The sequence below is a fragment of the Centropristis striata genome, chromosome 8 (genome assembly GCF_030273125.1).
Source record: "Centropristis striata isolate RG_2023a ecotype Rhode Island chromosome 8, C.striata_1.0, whole genome shotgun sequence".
Classification (NCBI taxonomy): Eukaryota; Metazoa; Chordata; class Actinopteri; order Perciformes; family Serranidae; genus Centropristis; species Centropristis striata.
Window position 1 is genome coordinate 3,493,067 of NC_081524.1, and position 17,971 is coordinate 3,511,037.

The following is a 17,971-nucleotide window of genomic DNA, read 5'->3' on the forward strand; positions in this document are numbered from 1 at the left end:
AGAATTATGAATTATAAAACAAAGAATGCATGGGCAAATGTACATATTTGTAAAATTTATTGACATTTTTTATGACAGCATGTGAACAGCACAAGATAACACGACTTCGATGTTGTAACGCTGTGCAGAAGTTGCTTTACTGAGCCTCATTTACAAAATGTGTGTTGACACAATGTGCCATATGCATAATGCTGCATTTCATAATGTGCTTTGACTTCAGCTCTTGTAAGTGAAGTGCAGGAAGAATGTCTTTATTTGTTTGTTTTTTTAAACATGCACAAATATGTATTTTAACAACAACAACAAAAAATCAATAAAAAAGTGTGACAACCTGTAAATGCTTCTTTCTCTGCACAAAGATTTAAAATAATAAATTAACAGACATGCAAGATAAGAGTTAGCATTGAAATATTACATATACAACAAATATAATAGCATTTATCTATACTAGTGAACCACATAGAAAAATAAATGTCATGTATTTCAAGGGAACATTTACTGTTATGGTTGATTATGGGGTAACTTTTAATGGTGACGTGCCAGACTCATAAGAAAAAGAGTTAGAGTGATTATTATTTTGCTTATCGTTAAGCCATAACCTTCCCACCAGCTTGTCCTATGAGACCAACCGTGTCTTCCCCTGGTCTCAAATGAGTGTCAGCGAGTGTCTCTTCTTCCTTCGTGGCTCCTTCTCCGTTGTTTCCTCTCGACTGCAGACGAATCTCGGCGTACTCAGTCGTCCTGGAGTCCAGACCTCTGATCTCTCCTTCCCCAAGCTTCCCCTCTGACTCGACCTGGCGTTTAACGAAGTTCACGTTGGCGTAGTGGAGAGAGTCATCCTCATCTTCGTCTTTCAGCACGGCTTTGTTGTCATAAATTGCATGCACCATTGAAGAATTGGTCTGCAGAGAAACAAGAGGCAGAGAAAGGATACACAAATAATACCTTAGAATAGTACGTTGATCATGGTAACAGTAGGCTATATTATTTCCAAAAGATCAACAAAAACACCGTATTGTAGTGTGACTTAAAATTGAAAAAAAAAACAACTACCAAAAAAAACGCCAGAGTATTGCATGTCAAATAACTAAAAAAAATGGTCATGATGTATTTTGTCCAAAATTGACGCCATAGAATAGTACATCGACGATTTTTGTCAGAAATGGTCAAATTTTGAAATGCCTAAAAATGCTTAAAATGGGTCAAATGTGGTCTAGTTATACATGTGGTAGTATAGTTTTTCCAAAAATAGCGAAAAAACACCATGTTATGGGATGTCCAAAAATGACACCCCTAAAAAAAGTCATACTATAGCATGTCGATTTTTGTCAAAAATGTTAAAATTTTAAAATGCCTAAAAATGCTTTAAATGTGTCAATTATACTGCGTTGATACATATTAAGGCATAATATGGCCAGAAATGACAGAAAAACACCATATTATGGGATGTCCAAAAATGACCCCCTCAAATAAAATATAGTTTGTCGATTTTTGTATAAAAAAAAAAGAAAGAAAAAGGTAAAATTTTAAAATGCATAAAAATCCTACAAATGGGTCAATTATAGTCTATTGATACATATTAGACCATAATTTGGCTAGAAATGACAGAAAAACACCTTATTATGCAATGTCCAAAATCTGGGGGGAAAAGTCATACTATAGCATGTTGATTTTTGTCAAAATTGTTCAAATTTTAAAATTCCTAAAAATGCTTAAAATAGGTCAATTATAGTCTGTTGATACATATTAGAGCATAATATGGCCAGAAATTATAGAAAACCACCATATTATGGGATGTCCAAAATCACCCCCTTAAAAAAAAGTCATACTATAACATGTTGATTTCTGTCAAAAATGGTCAAATTTCAAAATGCTTCAAATGGGTCAATTATACTCTGTTGATACATATGATAGTATAGTTTGTCAAAAATAGTGGGGGAAAAAAACATCATATTACGGGGTCACAGACATGACCCCCTAGAAAAAAAGTCATACTATAGTATGTGGATTTCAGTCAAAAATGGCGAAATTTTAAAATGCCTAAAAATAAGAACAGAAATCACAGAAAAACACCATATTATGGGATGTCCAAAAATGACTCCCTCAAAAAAAGAGTCCTACTTTTTGTGTCATTTTTATGTCAACATTGGTCAGATTTTTAAAATGCCTAACTAAAAATGCTTCAAATTTGTCAATTATAGTCTGTTGATTCATATTAGAGCATAATATGACCAGAAATTACAAAAAAACACCATATTATGGGAAGTCCAAAAATGCCCCCCTGGAAAAAAAAATCATACTATATAGTATGTCGAATATTGTCAAAAATTGACAAATTTTAAAATGCCTTAAAATGCGTCAAATGGGTCAATAATACTCTGTTGATACATATGATTAGCCTGGGTATACCCATGCTGTTTTGCATGATAGTATAGTTTGTCAAATATAGCGAAAAAACACCATATTATGGGATGTCCAAACATGACCCCATCAAACAAAAGTCAGTACAGTATAGTCTACATTATGTCGATTTTTGTCAAAAATGGTCAAATTTTAAAATGGCTAAAAATGCTTCAAAATGGGTGAATTATAGTCTGTTGATATGTATTAGAGCATAATATGGCCAGAATTATAGTATGTCGAAGTCGATGTGCAAAAAACACCAAATTATAGTATGTCCCAAATTAAAAAAAACAATAATACCACAGTATAATTTGCCTAAAAAGGAAAGAAAAAAAAGGTCAATAATGTTTTTTGTCCATCAACACCAAAAAAAAACAAAAAAACGAATTAAGCATGTTGATCAAAAAGCAATTTTCCTGAAATGTTTTGACTGGTTTACTTGCTTGTAGGATGTGAGATGTTTGTTATTGTTTGTGTATCTGTAAGTTAAAAACGTGTGTGATGGTTCAGACTTACCCCGTTAGTGACTACAACGTCAGAAGCGTCCACTAATCCTTTGCCTTTACTTTTCCTACAACCAACACAAAAAATAAATTGTAACTTTTACAATATTATTTGTTTTAAAGACTCTCATTCCATGGTCATATTCAACAATAATCACATGTTGTTTTGTGTTGTTTTGAAACCAGTTTCAAAAATGACCCAAGGGGTTTTAGCTTCTCTTTCCAGCTTGTGCTTCCATGTTTCTCACCTGTAGAAGAAGAGCAGCAGAGGGATACAAACCAGCAGCATCCCCACTGCTCCCAGTGCAAAGCCGCCCAGAAGAGACGGAGCGTCAACGCCTGAAAAAAGTCGCCATAAACCATATTCATCAGTAAAACCAGAGAGAGGCGGACTATGTAAATAAGAGGCAAATATAAATGCAGCATCCTGCAGATTAGTTTACCTGGAGGCTCAGTTTCACTGTAGGTCACGTTGAACTCAAAACTATCAGAGCCCAGTGAGTTGAGGCTGAGGCAGACTACTGAGGACATGCAATCATCCCGATGGTTCAGGGTGATGATGCTCCTCATTTCCATACTCCCAAGGGGAACTTCCATGATTGGGATGGCGGCAGAGTGCTGGACCTTCTTCCCGGCCAATTCCCAAACCAGGGAGGGGAGCGGGTTCCCCTGGCTGTTACAGGTGCATCGGATCTGGGATGAAATCGTGACGCAGCTGGAAGAAGTCAGGATCTCTGGAGCAACTGAGACAGAGAAGAAAAATGTAGCTTTTTAAGTAAAATAAGAACTTACAACTAGAAAATTTCAAAATAAATTTTGAGTGTGCTTGACTCTGGCTGGTGACTTTCATCCATACATTATTGACACTGCCGAGTAGTTTACAGGATATTATCTCTACTGTCTGTCTGTGTCACTGCTCCTCTGACATTTGATGCCACTGAGAGAGACAGAAAAACAGGTGAAAGTTCCCCTCGAACAGAAAGCCTTTTTGGCCAAATTTTGGCTCCTATTATTGAACTAACTTCACTTTGAGCATCCTGTGTTCTTCCTGAATGTCTAAATATTTGTTTTGTGAAGAAAAAATGAAGAAATCCATTTTTTAGAGCGAACAGAAGAAACTGGGACCTGCGCCAGAAATGTTCCCGCCTTTTTAACGTGGCAGTCTATGAGGCTGTTGGTGCATGTCGGTGGCGCATCTGTGCGTCCTACGCCCAAACTATAACTCTGACAGCTTTAGCAGACGAATGTGAGTGACTGTAGAGTGGCATTTGCGGCCTCGAGCGCAGTTTCCAAATTTTTCTCTCCCTCTGCACTCTAGCAATGATGTCATCCACTGTAGCCTCTCTATGAGGTAACGTTGGGGGGATTTTTTGGCGAGTTTTTGCCAAGTAATTTGAAAACCGAAAAAAATTTTTTTTGAAATACCTAGAAAAAGTCATAGCACACTTGTCATGGCTGAGCCGGTCAATTTGATGCCTTTTCAGTGTATGTGCGACAAAAACTCTGGGAGGAGTAGTCGACCGAAAGATTACCCATTGAAGAATAACAATAAGCCCATTGAATAACAATTAGTGTGCTTTTGCAAGCAAGCACACAAAATAGGCCCGGGGAATAACAATTAGTGTGCTTTTGCAAGCAAGCACACAAAATAAGCCCAGTGAATAGTAGTTAGTGTGCTCTTTCAAGCACATTCAATTAATAAAAAGATAATAAATCTTAAAAAAAAAAAGCTTTTTGTTTTTGTTATTGCTGTATTAAGCATAAATGAATGATTATTAGGATAATATTGCAATGTAAATCACAAATATTTTGACAAATGTTGGACAGAATATTGATGTTGTCCCATGCCTATATGTGATAAGATACATTTTCTAGTATTAAAGATTAATGCAGGCTACAGTACATTTTATTGATACAATAATATTACTTTATATACTAATAATGATGATGATGATAATAATAATAATAATAATAATAATAATAATAATAATAATAATAATATATTGTAAAATAATATTACATTCAATTTTGAGTTGTTTTTCGGATAAACTAAAGATTTTCATTTTCTATGCTGGAAACGACTTCTAAATAAGGACAGAAAACAAACAAAACATCTACACAGATTAACACACTGCCACACATGTGGACGTGCTGTACAACAGAGCTCAGTCAAGATGGACTGCTGACGTAGAAAGGATTTTGAGGTTGTCATGCAATGCGACAATGCGTTAGTGTCCACAGTCCAGACACTGTGGTGTTGCCCTGTGACTGAGTCTTGGCTGCAGCTCATGTTTCGGTGAGCACAGCTGGATATATACAGTGGAGCCATATTCAGCACAGTGGAAACATGCAGTTCTGTTGTTTGTTCTCTATCGTCTCTAGACTATCTCTTCACTCCCTTACATATTTCATATGTACAGGGTACCTGGAGCTCTTCACTCAGAGAACCAAGGTTACTATGTAACCATACATTATCACCAACGGTGGAAGAAGTGTTCAGATCCATTACTTAAATAAAAGTACTAATGTCACACTGTGAAATTACTCCACTACAAGTTAAAGTACAAAAGTATCAGCATCAAAATGTTCTTAAAATATATAAAGTATGCATTATGCAGAACTGCCCCACTCAGATTGTTTTATATATTTTAAATATCTTAGATTATTTTTATTGATGCATTTAAGTAAGCAGCGTTTTAATTTTCTCAAGCCAGGTGGCCACATGCCACATGCAAATACACAAAACACATCTTCATCAATTTGACAACACAAGCGCAGCATTTAGACCACAACACAACAGAAGTGTTTCCAGAGGACACTTAAAAATGATGCACACGTCTGGACACGCATGTCATATTATCACATTATTTCAAGATAATGATAATTTCAATGTCATACAATCGATAGCGTGCTAACGTTAGCGGCCGATCAATAGCATGCTAACATTAACCAGAGACTGATAGTGTGCTAACGTTAGCGGGCTAGCAAGACCAAGACCAACTCGATGCGTTGAGAGAGACCAACTAAAACGTGTATCATTAATTTATTTGATTTGTTTAACTGCAATGTGATTGATACGGGCTAGCAGGCTAACGCTATATATCAAGTCATCACATGAAAATATCATTATCATGAAAATATCATTATCATGAAATAACGTTCATTATCTTGAAATAACTTGATGATATCACAATCGTGTCCAGACGTGTGCATCACTTCTAACTGGGGATTTCCACCGGGCGCGTTACAGCAGCAGCACGTCAGTTTAGCGAACCGGCCGTATACACGCGAGATAACGAGATCACGCGATAATCCTGACCATACGGGAGACCGCAAGATCCCGTGATAAACTTTAAACTCTATTTATACAGTCTATGGATAAACTGTGTGTATAAAGTAAACAACAACAACAAAAAACCAACTTACTTTGCTTCTCTGAGGTGAAAGATCTGTTGATCTGACCATCTATCCTTATAAAAACAATATGTTATGTCATAAATGATTGTATGATGTTCCACTTCAACAATCAGTCTCTTGTCGTCCGTGTCGCCGATCCTCTGAGACCCTTTGATTGATTGATTGATTGCTGATCTGGTGCCCCGGTCATAACATAATGTTGATGTGAAGTAGTTTTAGGCTGCATGAACTGCGTATTGTGTTTTATTTTGAAAGGGGCGGAAGTGTTTTACGCTGATTCTGAGTCGGACTTCCTGTCTGGTGCGATCTGCTCTGTTGAGATTCACGCAATTTGGCAGCGTCTCGCGGAGAAATAGAAGTCCTACCTAATGCTCGCGTAGAGACGCTGACGCGACGCTGCTGTAACGTTACGCTACACGCCCGGTGGAAACGCTCTCATTGATTAGAGTGTTACCTATTTGCAACGTCATACGCGACGCTGACGTTACGCTGACGTTACGCTGCAGTAACGCGTCCGGTGGAAATCAGGCTTAAGTGTCCTCTGGAAACACTTCTGTTGTGTTGTGGTCTTTGCAGCGTTTTATAAATGCTGCGCTTGTGTTGTCAAAATGATGAAGATGTTTTCTCAATTTGCTTGTGTTTTGTGCATTTGCATGTGTTTTCTGTGTGCTCTCATGGCCACCATAGAGGTAGGCCATTTTAACTCCTTCATAAAATGTTATGAGGTAATCACTTTAAATTGATCATGTTTTTTTCATGTTACATCTCGACCTGAAAAGTAACTAAAGCTGTCAGGTAAATGTAGTGCAGTAAAAAGTACAATATTTGCCTCAAAATGTAGTGGAGTAAAAGTATAAAGTTACATAAAATAGAAGTACAAGCACCTCAAAATTGTACCTAAGTGCAGTACTTCAGTAAATGTACATTCCACCACTGGGTATTTAAGTAGTTTCTGTGTGAAATAAACTTACACTGAACGTCCAGCTGAATCGATGCTGATGTTTCCTCCCCCAGCTCATTTCTTGCTGCACAGTGGTAGGCACCACTGTAGCTCGGGTCGACATGGTTTATAACCCAGCTCTCTCCAGACTCGTCCTCTTTGTCATCTTTGTACCAGGTGTAGTTGGACACAGGTGGGTTGGCACTGGTCTTGCAGAGCAGAGTAACAGAGCTGCCCTTCAGTATTGGACCTTCAGGCTGGACAACTACTGTGACTTCCTTGGGAGGAACTGGAAAAACAAAACAAAAGCTTTGGTCAATGGTGGTCTTCACGTTTATTCATCCATGGTTCTGTTTTACTCTCACTTACATTGTACGTCCATATCAGTAATAGAGGAGTTCTGGGTTCCATATCTGTTAGCGACTTTGCAGTAAAATTGTTCGTCCGCTTCTGAGACCGTAGTTAAAACCTGGTTATTTGAACCCACTTCTGTCTCCTGACCTCCATCCACTTTGTACCAGGTGTAGTTGTTCACAGCTGGATTTGCGTTGGCGCTGCAGTTCAGGGTCACCGAGGTTCCCTCTCTTACAGGACTAGGGTAGCTGACTGATGTGTTTTTAGGAGAATCTGGAAAGGAAGTTTTGAAAATCTAGTAAGCTTTAGAGATGATGGGAGGCAGATATTTCTTCTTTTTTTTAACCTTGAGATACAGAAGAAAATGTGTTAATGTACAGTTATGGAAAAAATTATTAGACCACCCTTGTTTTCTCATTGCTTTCTTGTTCATTTTAATGCCTGGTACATTTGTTTGGACAAATAAAATGAAAGCAACAAAAATAGCTCATAAGAGTTTAATTTGAGAGCTGACATCTAGACCAGTGGTTCCCAACCTTTTTCTTGAGGGTTTTTACCATTGTAAACTTTGGCGACCCCCCCATTGTCCTTTGCTTCTATGAAGCCGAACTCATTGTGACTTTCATGGTACCCTCTCTTTTTCTTTTTGAGACATTCAGTATTTTCGTCTCCTTGACGCTTCGCCGTTTTTCCATTAACTCTGTGTTTCTGTTGTTAGGTGAGGTTACCACTAGGTGAGGTTACTGCAAGGTGAGGTTACCGCTAGGTGAGGTTACCACTAGGTGAGGTTACCGCTAGGTGAGGTTACCACTAGGTGAGGTTACCGCTAGGTGAGGTTACCACTAGGTGAGGTTACCACTAGGTGAGGTTACCACTAGGTGAGGTTACCGCTAGGTGAGGTTACCACTAGGTGAGGTTACCGCAAGGTGAGGTTACCACTAGGTGAGGTTACCACTAGGTGAGGTTACCGCTAGGTGAGGTTACTACTAGGTGAGGTTACCGCTAGGTGAGGTTACCACTAGGTGAGATTACTGCTAGGTGAGGTTACCTCTAGGTGAGGTTACTGCTAGGTGAGGTTACCACTAGGTGAGGTTACCGCAAGGTGAGGTTACCACTAGGTGAGGTTACCGCTAGGTGAGGTTACTACTAGGTGAGGTTACCGCTAGGTGAGGTTACCTCTAGGTGAGGTTACCGCTAGGTGAGGTTACCACTAGGTGAGGTTACCGCTAGGTGAGGTTACCTGTGTCTACTGCAGGAGGGATGTTTCACATGTCCTTATTCTCGCGATATAGCCTTTATTTTAAAACTTTTCTATAGTGATTTTTCTATTTAAATAAATGAATAAACGTTTAATGTTGCCCTTATTTAGTTGTTTTTGTCCCACTAATGAATTAAATGCTGACTCATCTATATTTAACACATTAGATTTATTACATCCCTTAAAATCAAAAACGGCTTCACAACCCCCCATGGATCTTTGCCGCCCCCCTGGGGGGGTCGGGCCCCCCCTGTTGGGAATCACTGATCTAGACGTTTTCCATGGTTTCTTTTTTGGTTATTATGATGAGATGAGATGAGATTCAACTTTATTGTCATTGAACAGAGTAACAAGTACTAGGACAACGAAATGACCATCAACCCGTCCATACATAAACATACATACAATATGACAAAGGGGTGGACAGGACAGGAAGACAGGAATGGAAGTAATACAGCATAAAAATAAGTGAAGTATGAATGTATGCTATCAATAAAAAAATGGAAAATGTCTAGATATCAGCTCTTAAATTAAGCTCTTATCAGCAATTTTTGTTGTTGTCATTATATGTGTCCAAACAAATGTACCTTTAGTTCTACCAGGCATTAAAATGAACAATAAATTGAAGATTAAAAGGGTGGTCTAATGATTTTTTCCATGACTGTAGTCCTTGCAAAATGTGATGATTTAAGTTTTGAAAAAGACTCATGCCACAGTGCACAATAAAGCCAAAAGGTGGCAGCAAGGGCTGATCAACATTACACCAACAGCATGTCTTATATTAGTGTATTCTGTTTGCACTTATTAATAACTTTGGGATTAGAAATAGATCATTTGATTTTTACTTTTATACTCTCAGTCTGTGTTTTAAGATGTGTGATCGCTGTTAAAACAGCTGCTGTATTACATTCTGAGTTTGAAAAGATTCGGAAAAACAAGTCCCACAAAGAACACGGCTTAAAAATGTGTATTTTGAAATCCTTATAATTAGCATACACTTCTAAAAGGCAATATATCTATAGATTTGATGTCATATTTCTCTTAATGCCATTTAACATGTTGAGGCTTGAATAGACTGCATGCATTATGTTATAAATAAAGGCCTCAGTGTCATGTCCCCCACAGAGGACAAATAGGAATTGGTTGGTCTCCAGAGAGTGCACTCCTTACTAAGAACAACTTTTGGTTTGCCGGATTGGGAAAAAACATTAATTTGGTTATATTTTTATCAAGTAATAATATTTTCATCAAGTGTGCAGCTGTTAGAATAGTATAATAATACGCTTATTATGGCATTATTATGACAGTGCACTGATGGATGATTTCCAAAATGTCACAAAATCACATTATACAGGTGCATCTCAATAAATTAGAATATCATAGAAAAGTGTATTTATGTCAGTAATTCAATTCAAAAGGTGGAAATAACACATTTTATTTACTTTCATCTAATTAAAATGATTATGGCTTACATTTAATGAAGACCTAAAATTCAGTGTCTCAAAAAATGCCAATATTACAAAGACCAATTTCAAAAAGTATGTTTAGTAGGCAAATGTTGGCCTCTGAAAAGTATGTCCATCTATATGACTCAATGCTTGGTTGGGGCTGTTTGACTTGAACTACTGGAAATTGACTTTTCCATTATATTCTAATGTATTGAGATGCACCTGTATAAATTGAGATGACATGATATGACAAGATCTGAAACAAGACATAAAAAATGTACTCACAAAGAACTCGGAGGGTCAAAGTTGTATCAGTCTCAAAGGGACTGCCGGCACTTTGTTGGTTGTAGAGAGCAGCACACACGAGTCTCTGTCCGTTGTGGAGGTCAGAAGCGGTGAAGTTGATAGCAGAGGTCATGAATTTAGTTTCCAGGTTCTCCTCAACGTCACCTATAGTTGGGGTCCAAGTCAGAGCCGGGGGAAGAATGGGACAGGGAGCTCCAGCGGAGCACTTTAACCTCACTGGAGTCCCTTCTTCCACCTCCAGACTGGAGGGAGTTATTGAAGGACTGGGCAAAGAATCTGAGGAGTAGAAACAACAAGGAAATGGTAAGAGAGACACCAAAAGATGAAGAAGTGTACAGTGTGAACAGCAGTGGAGCCAGAACAGTGCCTTGTGGAACCCCTGTGCTGCTCATTAATGTCCCAGAAACACAGTTCCCCATTTTAAACCCTAAATGTCTCTGTGGTCGGGCCAAAGTTCTTCAGAATGGACCACATTTCTTTGCATGGGGCATAAATAAACCCTCACTTTCACCCTGAGCAGAGAAAAGGAAGTGTCCCTTTTTCAGCGTGACTCTAAGGATGGAAATATTAGTCTTGTCTGTTGGTGGGTCTGTCAGACCACTTTGGTCATGGAAAAAATTATTAGACCACCCGTGTTTTCTCCTTGCTTTCTTGTTCATTTTAATGCCTGGTACAACTAAAGGTACATTTTTTTGGCAAATATAATGATAACTAGGACTGCGCGCAGTACTGAACGGGCCCTCGCAGTACACGCGTGTCGGGGTATGCTGCCGTCGGGGTGTGTGCGTTACAGGGGCCAGTCTATACCACCCCTATGAATTTCATTGCCTTAAGTCTTATGGTCTGGGCACAGTGGCACTCATTTAATTAAACTGCCGCCAGAGCGCCACCTAGGGGCTGATCAATAATATCTTCAAGGGTTATCCTCAGGAGGGCATTGACAATAAGTATACCAAGTTTGGTGTTAATCCGACCAACCACTGTGCTCGGGGTAGGTGTAAAACATAATACTTCCTGTTGCCATCGGGGGGCGCTATGACTGTGTGTCAATATTGACATGAGGGTGTGTTTAGGGCTAGACCCTCATCACGTGTGTGAAATTTGGGACAGATTGGACAATGTATGGTCAAGTTATCCAGTGTGGTGTTAGATGGCGAGACGCCATATTTTGCGGCCATGCCACGCCCACATAGTGTGACCGTCGGTAAAGCTTTATACAACTTTTGATCCCAAAGGCCTTGTGATGCTACTGACAAAGTTTGAAGTCAATCGGGTGAAATCTGTAGGAGGAGTTCGTTAAAGTATGCGGCATGGAAATGGGCAAAAACAACAGGAAACGCCATTTTCGATCCAAGATGGCCGACTTCCTGTACGTTTTAGGGTATGGGTTCTTGAGACTTTTTGGTGCGTCTTGCCATGATACATGTATGTACCAAATTTCGTGTCTCTACGACATTCCTGTGCAAGGGGCTGAATTTTCTTGACTTTCAAGGGGGCGCTGTTGAGTCATTTTGCCACGCCCATTCCCGCGACCACTAGAATATGTAAATTTCAGCTGAGATTTATGTATATTCCAAAAATGGGGACTTTTTGAATATGATAAAGCCTCCAAAAAGGCGATTTACTTTTGTGAAAAAAAAGAATAACTAGGCCTGTAAACAGGACTGAACGGGACCGAGCCGAGTGGAGCCGTCGGGGGAGGCTATGTCAGCGGAGGCCACGTCGGGCGTGGAGCTGTAGGCTCAGTCCCTATGCGTTGTAAATGGCGTGTCTCCTACCACTGTGCTCGGGGTAGGGGTAAAACATGTTAGTTGCTGTAGCCAACAGGGGGCGCTATAACTGTGTGTCAATATTGACATGTGGGTGTGTTCCGGACTGGACCCTAATCACGTGTGTGAAATTTGGGACAGATTGGACAATGTATGGTCAAGTTATCCAGTCTGGTGTTAGATGGCGAGACGGCATATTTTGCTGGCCTGCCACGCCCACATAGTGTGACCGTGGGTAAAGCTTTCAATAACTTTTGATCCCAAAGGCCTTGTGATGCTACTGACCAAGTTTGAAGTCAATGGGGTGAAATCTGTAGGAGGAGTTCGTTAAAGTATGCGACCTGGAAATGGGCAAAAACGATGACAAGTGCAGTATTCAAACCAAGGTGGCGGACGTCCTGTTGCGTTTGAGGTATGGCTCCAAGAGGCTTTTTGGTGCGTCTCCACATGATTCATATGTATACCAAATGTTCTGTCTCTACGTGAAACCTACTGCTGGGGCTAGGTGTAGAACATGTGACTTCCTGTTGCCAGTGGGGGGCGCTATGGCTGTGTGTCAGTATTGACACGTAGGTGTGTTCAGGGCTGGCCCCTCAGCACGGGTGAGAAATTTGGGACAGATTGGAAAATGTATGGTGAAGTTATCCAGTCTGGTGTTAGATGGCGAGACGCCATATTTTGCTGCCATGTCACGCCCACATAGTGTGAAGGTCAGTAAAGGTGTTGATAAGTTGTGTTCCACAAGGCCTTCCGATGATACTGACCAAGTTTGAAGTAAATGGGATGAAATCTGTTGGAGGAGTTATGTAAAGTATGCAATGTGGTCATTTTATGAAAGGGGGCGTGTCTAAGGCATAAGTGGCGGGGCTTTATGAAATATTGTAATTTTGAAGTGTTAAAGGCTGGAGTCTGATGAAGCATGAGAAGTTTGGAGCAGATTGGACAAAGTATGTAAAAGTTATCAAGATCAGTTGTTTTTTGGCGAGACGCCATATTTTGCTGCCATGCCACGGCCACATAGTGTGACCGGCGGTAAAGCTTTCAATAACTTTTGATCCCAAATGCCTTGTGATGCTATGTACCAAGTTTGAAGAGAATTGGGTGAAATCTGTAGGAGGAGTTCGTTCAAGTATGCGGCATGGAAATGGGCAAAAACAGCAGGAAATGCCATGTTTGACTCAAAATAGCCGACTTCCTGTACGTTTTAGGGTATGGGTTGTTGTTACATTCCGGTGCGTCTTGCCATGATACATGTATGTAGAAAAATTTGTGTCTCTACGACATTCCTGTGCGAGGGGCTTCATTTTCTTGACTTTCCAGGGGGCGCTGTTGAGTCATTTTACCGCGCCCTTTACCGGGCCCACTAGAATACGTAAATTTCACCGGAGATTTATGTCTATGCGAAAAATGGTGAGTTTTTGAATATGATAAAGGTTTCAAATTAGCGATTTAGTTTTGGGAATAATAATAATAACTAGGACTGCGCGCAGTACTGAACGGGCCCTCGCAGAGTGGAGCCGTCGGGGGAGGGCACATCGGACGCGGCGCTGTTGGATCAGTCCCTATGCATACCAAATTGCGTGTCTCCTCCAACTGTGCTTGTGGTAGGTGTAAAACATGTTACTTCCTGTAGCCAGCAGGGGGCGCTATGACTGTGTGTGAAGATGGACATGTGGGTGTGTCCCGGGCTGGACCCTAATCACGTGTGTGAAATTTGGGACAGATTGGACAATGTATGGTCAAGTTATGCAGTCTCGTGTGTTATGGCGAGATGCCATATTTTGCCGCCATGCCACGGCCACATAGTGTGAGCGGCGGTAAAGATTTCAATAACTTTTGATCCCAAAGGCCTTGTGATGGTACTGACCAAGTTTGAAGTCCATGGGATGAAATCTGTAGGAGGAGTTCGTTAAAGTATGCGACCTGGAAATGGCCAAAAACGATGACAAGTGCGATATTCAAACCAAGATGGCGGACTTCCTGTTGGGTTTGAGGTATGGGTCCAAGAGGCTTTTTGGTGCGTCTCCACATGATTAATGTGTGTACCAAATTTCGTGTCTCTACGTGAAACCTACTGCTGGGGCTAGGCGTTAAAGTTGTTACTTCCTGTTGCCAGCTGGGGGCGCTATGACTGTGTGTCAATATTGACATGTTGGTGTGTTCAGAGGTGGACCCTTATCACGTGTAAGAATTTTGGGCCAGATGAGACAATGTATGGTGAAGTTATACAGTCTCGTGTTTCATGGCGAGACGCCATATTTTGCCGCCATGCCACGCCCACATACTGTGACCGTCTGTAAAGCTTTCAATAACTTTTGATCCCAAAGGCCTTGTAATGGTACTGACCAAGTTTGAAGTCAATGGTACGAAATCTGTTGGAGGAGTTATGTAAAATACGCAACGTGGTGATTTTGTAAAAGGGGGCGTTGATAAAGCATAAGGGGCGGGGCTTTATGAAATATTGTTATGTAGAAGTGTTAAGGGCTGGACTGTGATGAAGCATGAGAAATTTGTAGCAGATAGGACAAAGAATGGGAAAGTTATAACGATCTCGTGTTTTATGGCGAGACGCCATATTTTGCCGCCATGCCACGCCCACATAGTGTGACCGTCGGTAAAGCTTTCAATAACTTTTGATCCCAAAAGTCTTGTGATGGTACTGACCAAGTTTGAAGTTGATCGGGTCAAATATGTAGGAGGAGTTCGTTAAAGTATGCGACGTGGAAATGGGCAAAAACAGCAGGAAATGCCATTTTCGATCCAAGATGGCCGACTTCCTGTACATTTTAGGGTATGGGTTCTTGAGACTTTTTGGTGCGTCTTCCCATGATATATGTATGTACCAAATTTCGTGTCTCTACGACATTCCTGTGCGAGGGGCTGAATTTTCTTGACTTTCAAGGGGGCGCTGTTGAGTCATTTTGCCACGCCCATTCCCGCGACAACTAGAATATGTAAATTTCACGTGAGATTTATGTATATTCCAAATTTGATGACTTTTTGAATATGATAAAGCCCCCAAAAAGGCAATTACTCTTGGTTATGAAAAAGAATAATAATAACTAGGACTGCGCGCAGTACTGAACGGGCCCTCGCAGTACACGCGTGTCGGGGCATGCTACCGTCGGGGTGTGTGCGTTACAGGGGCCAGTCTATACCACCCCTATGAATTTCATTGCCTTAAGACTTATGGTCTGGGCACAGTGGCACTCATTAAATTAAACTGCCGCCAGAGCGCCACCTAGGGGCCGATCAATAATATCTTCAAGGGTTATCCTCAGGAGGGCATTGACAATAAGTATATCAAGTTTGGTGTTAATCCGACCAACCACTGTGCTCGGGGTAGGTGTAAAACATAATACTTGCTGTAGCCAGCAGGGGGCGCTATGACTGTGTGTAAGTATTGACATGTGGGTGTGTCCCGGGATGGATCCTAATCACGTGTGTGAAATTTGGGACGGATTGGACAATGTATGGTCAAGTTATACAGTCTGGTGTTAGATGGCGAGACGCCATGATTTGCCGCCATGCCACGCCCACATAGTGTGACCATCGGTAAAGATTTATACAACTTTTGATCCCAAAGGCCTTGTGATGGTACTGACCAAGTTTGAAGTAAATCGGGTGAAATCTGTAGGAGGAGTTTGTTAAAGTATGCAACATGGAAATGGCCAAAAACAATGAATGCTGCGATTTTCAAACCAAGATGGCGGACTTCCGGTTTGGTTTGAGGTATGGGTCCAAGAGGCTTTTTGGTGCGTCTCCACATGAAGCATGTGTGTACCAAATTTTGTGTCTGTACGTGAAACCTGCTGCTGGGGCTAGGCATAAAAGTTGTTACTTCCTGTTGCCAGCGGGGGGCGCAATGACAGTGTATCAATATTGACATGTGGGTGTGTTCAGAGGTGGACCCTCATCACGTGTGAGAAATTAGGGACAGATTGGACAATGTATGGTCAAGTTATCCAGTCTGGTGTTAGATGGCGAGACGCCATATTTTGCCGCCATGCCACGCCGACATAGTGTGACCGTCGGTTAAGATTTATACAACTTTTGATCCCAAAGGCCTTGTGATGGTACTGAGCAAATTTGAAGTAAATCGGGTGAAATCTGTAGGAGGAGTTCGTTAAAGTATACGACATGGAAATGGCCAAAAACAATGAATGCTGCGATTTTCAAACCAAGATGGCGGACTTCCGGTTTGGTTTGAGGTATGGGTCCAAGAGGCTTTTTGGTGCGTCTACACATGAAGCACGTGTGTACCAAATTTCGTGTCTGTACGTGAAACCTGCTGCTGGGGCTAGGCATAAAAGTTGTTACTTCCTGTTGCCAGCGGGGGGCGCAATGACAGTGTATCAATATTGACATGTGGGTGTGTTCAGAGGTGGACCCTCATCACGTGTGAGAAATTAGGGACAGATTGGACAATGTATAGTCAAGTTATACAGTCTCGTGTTTTCATATTTTGCCGCCATGCCACGCCCATGTAGTGTGACGGTCAGTCAAGATTTTGAGTATGTTTCATCCCAAAGGCCTCATGATGACACTGACCAAGTTAGAAGTGGATAGGGTTTAATGGGTAGGAGTAATGCCTTCATGGTAGAAAAGTTTGTAGGGGGCGCTGGTGAGCCATTGTGCCACGCCCATTCCCGCAACCACTAGAATACGTAAATTTCACAAGAGATTTATGTATATTCCAAATATCAGGAGTTTTTGAATATGATAAAGGCCCCAAAAAGGCGATTCATTTGGGAGATGAATAATAATAATAATCCCTTCAATTACAATAGGGTCCTTGCACCGTTAGTGCTCGGTCCCTAATAAGAATAGACGGACCAATTACAATAGGGTCCTCGCACCGTTAGTGCTCGGTCCCTAACAATAAAAATAGTTGATAAGAGTTAAATTTAAGAGCTGATATTGACACATTTTCCATGGTTTTCTTGATACCGTTTTTTTGGTTTTTATCAAGAAAACCATGGAAAATGGCTCAATATCAGCTCTTAAATTAATCTCTTATGAATTATTTTTGTTGTTATCATTTTATTTGTGCAAACAGACGTACCTCTAGTTGTACCAGGCATTAAAATGAATAAGAAACTGAAGAAAACAAGGCTGGTCTAATCATTATTTCCATGACTGTAGGTGCATTTTGCATATTTTGTAACACAACATATTGATAACATAAATCAGGTTTGATTTATGTCGAAAACCATCCGTTATATATATTAAAAGGCTATGATACAAAATATACATATCACTTCTGTGCAGGTGCCAGATGTTGTCGGTGACTAATCAGTAAATAAAGTCATGGGAAAAAATTATTAGACCACACTTTATCTTTTTCTTGTTCATTGTAATGCCTGGTACAACTAAAGGTACATTTGTTTGGACAACACAGGGTGGTCTAATCATTTTTTCCATGATTGTATATGTGTAAGAGTGACAGGAAATAACACAAACCTGTAATGGTGATTTTGGTCTTCACAACCGCAAAGCTGAACCTCAGACCGTTGTTACAGTCCAGTCTGAAGTGATAGGTTCCAGAATCGGCCGTTTTCAGGTTTTTTAAG

At 40.6% G+C, this 17,971-nt stretch overlaps 1 protein-coding gene across 1 annotated transcript; it reads right to left on the reverse strand.

Moving 5' to 3' along the window:
- Window positions 1-52: 52 nt before the first annotated feature.
- LOC131976160 (myelin-associated glycoprotein-like) lies at window positions 53-12,435 on the reverse strand. The gene is made up of 8 exons (XM_059339081.1): window positions 12,408-12,435; window positions 10,609-10,905; window positions 7,633-7,890; window positions 7,295-7,552; window positions 3,350-3,649; window positions 3,155-3,245; window positions 2,920-2,974; window positions 53-902 (listed from the first exon to the last, which is right to left on the reverse strand). The coding sequence occupies exons 1-8, from the start codon at window positions 12,433-12,435 to the stop codon at window positions 588-590; spliced, it is 1,602 nt and encodes a 533-aa protein (XP_059195064.1). The 3' UTR covers window positions 53-587.
- Between the last annotated feature and the right edge of the window lie 5,536 nt (window positions 12,436-17,971).

What these genes read in the sequence shown, in the direction of transcription:
- LOC131976160 (XM_059339081.1), bottom strand. Translation starts at nt 12,435, where the DNA reads ATGTTTTACCCCTACCCCGAGCACAGTG. An exon ending in CCCCTACCCCGAGCACAGTG is followed by an intron (nt 10,906 to 12,407) that starts GTAGGAGACACG and finishes TCTACTCCTCAG; the next exon opens with ATTCTTTGCCCAGTCCTTCA. An exon ending in TACTGATATGGACGTACAAT is followed by an intron (nt 7,553 to 7,632) that starts GTAAGTGAGAGT and finishes TTGTTTTTCCAG; the next exon opens with TTCCTCCCAAGGAAGTCACA.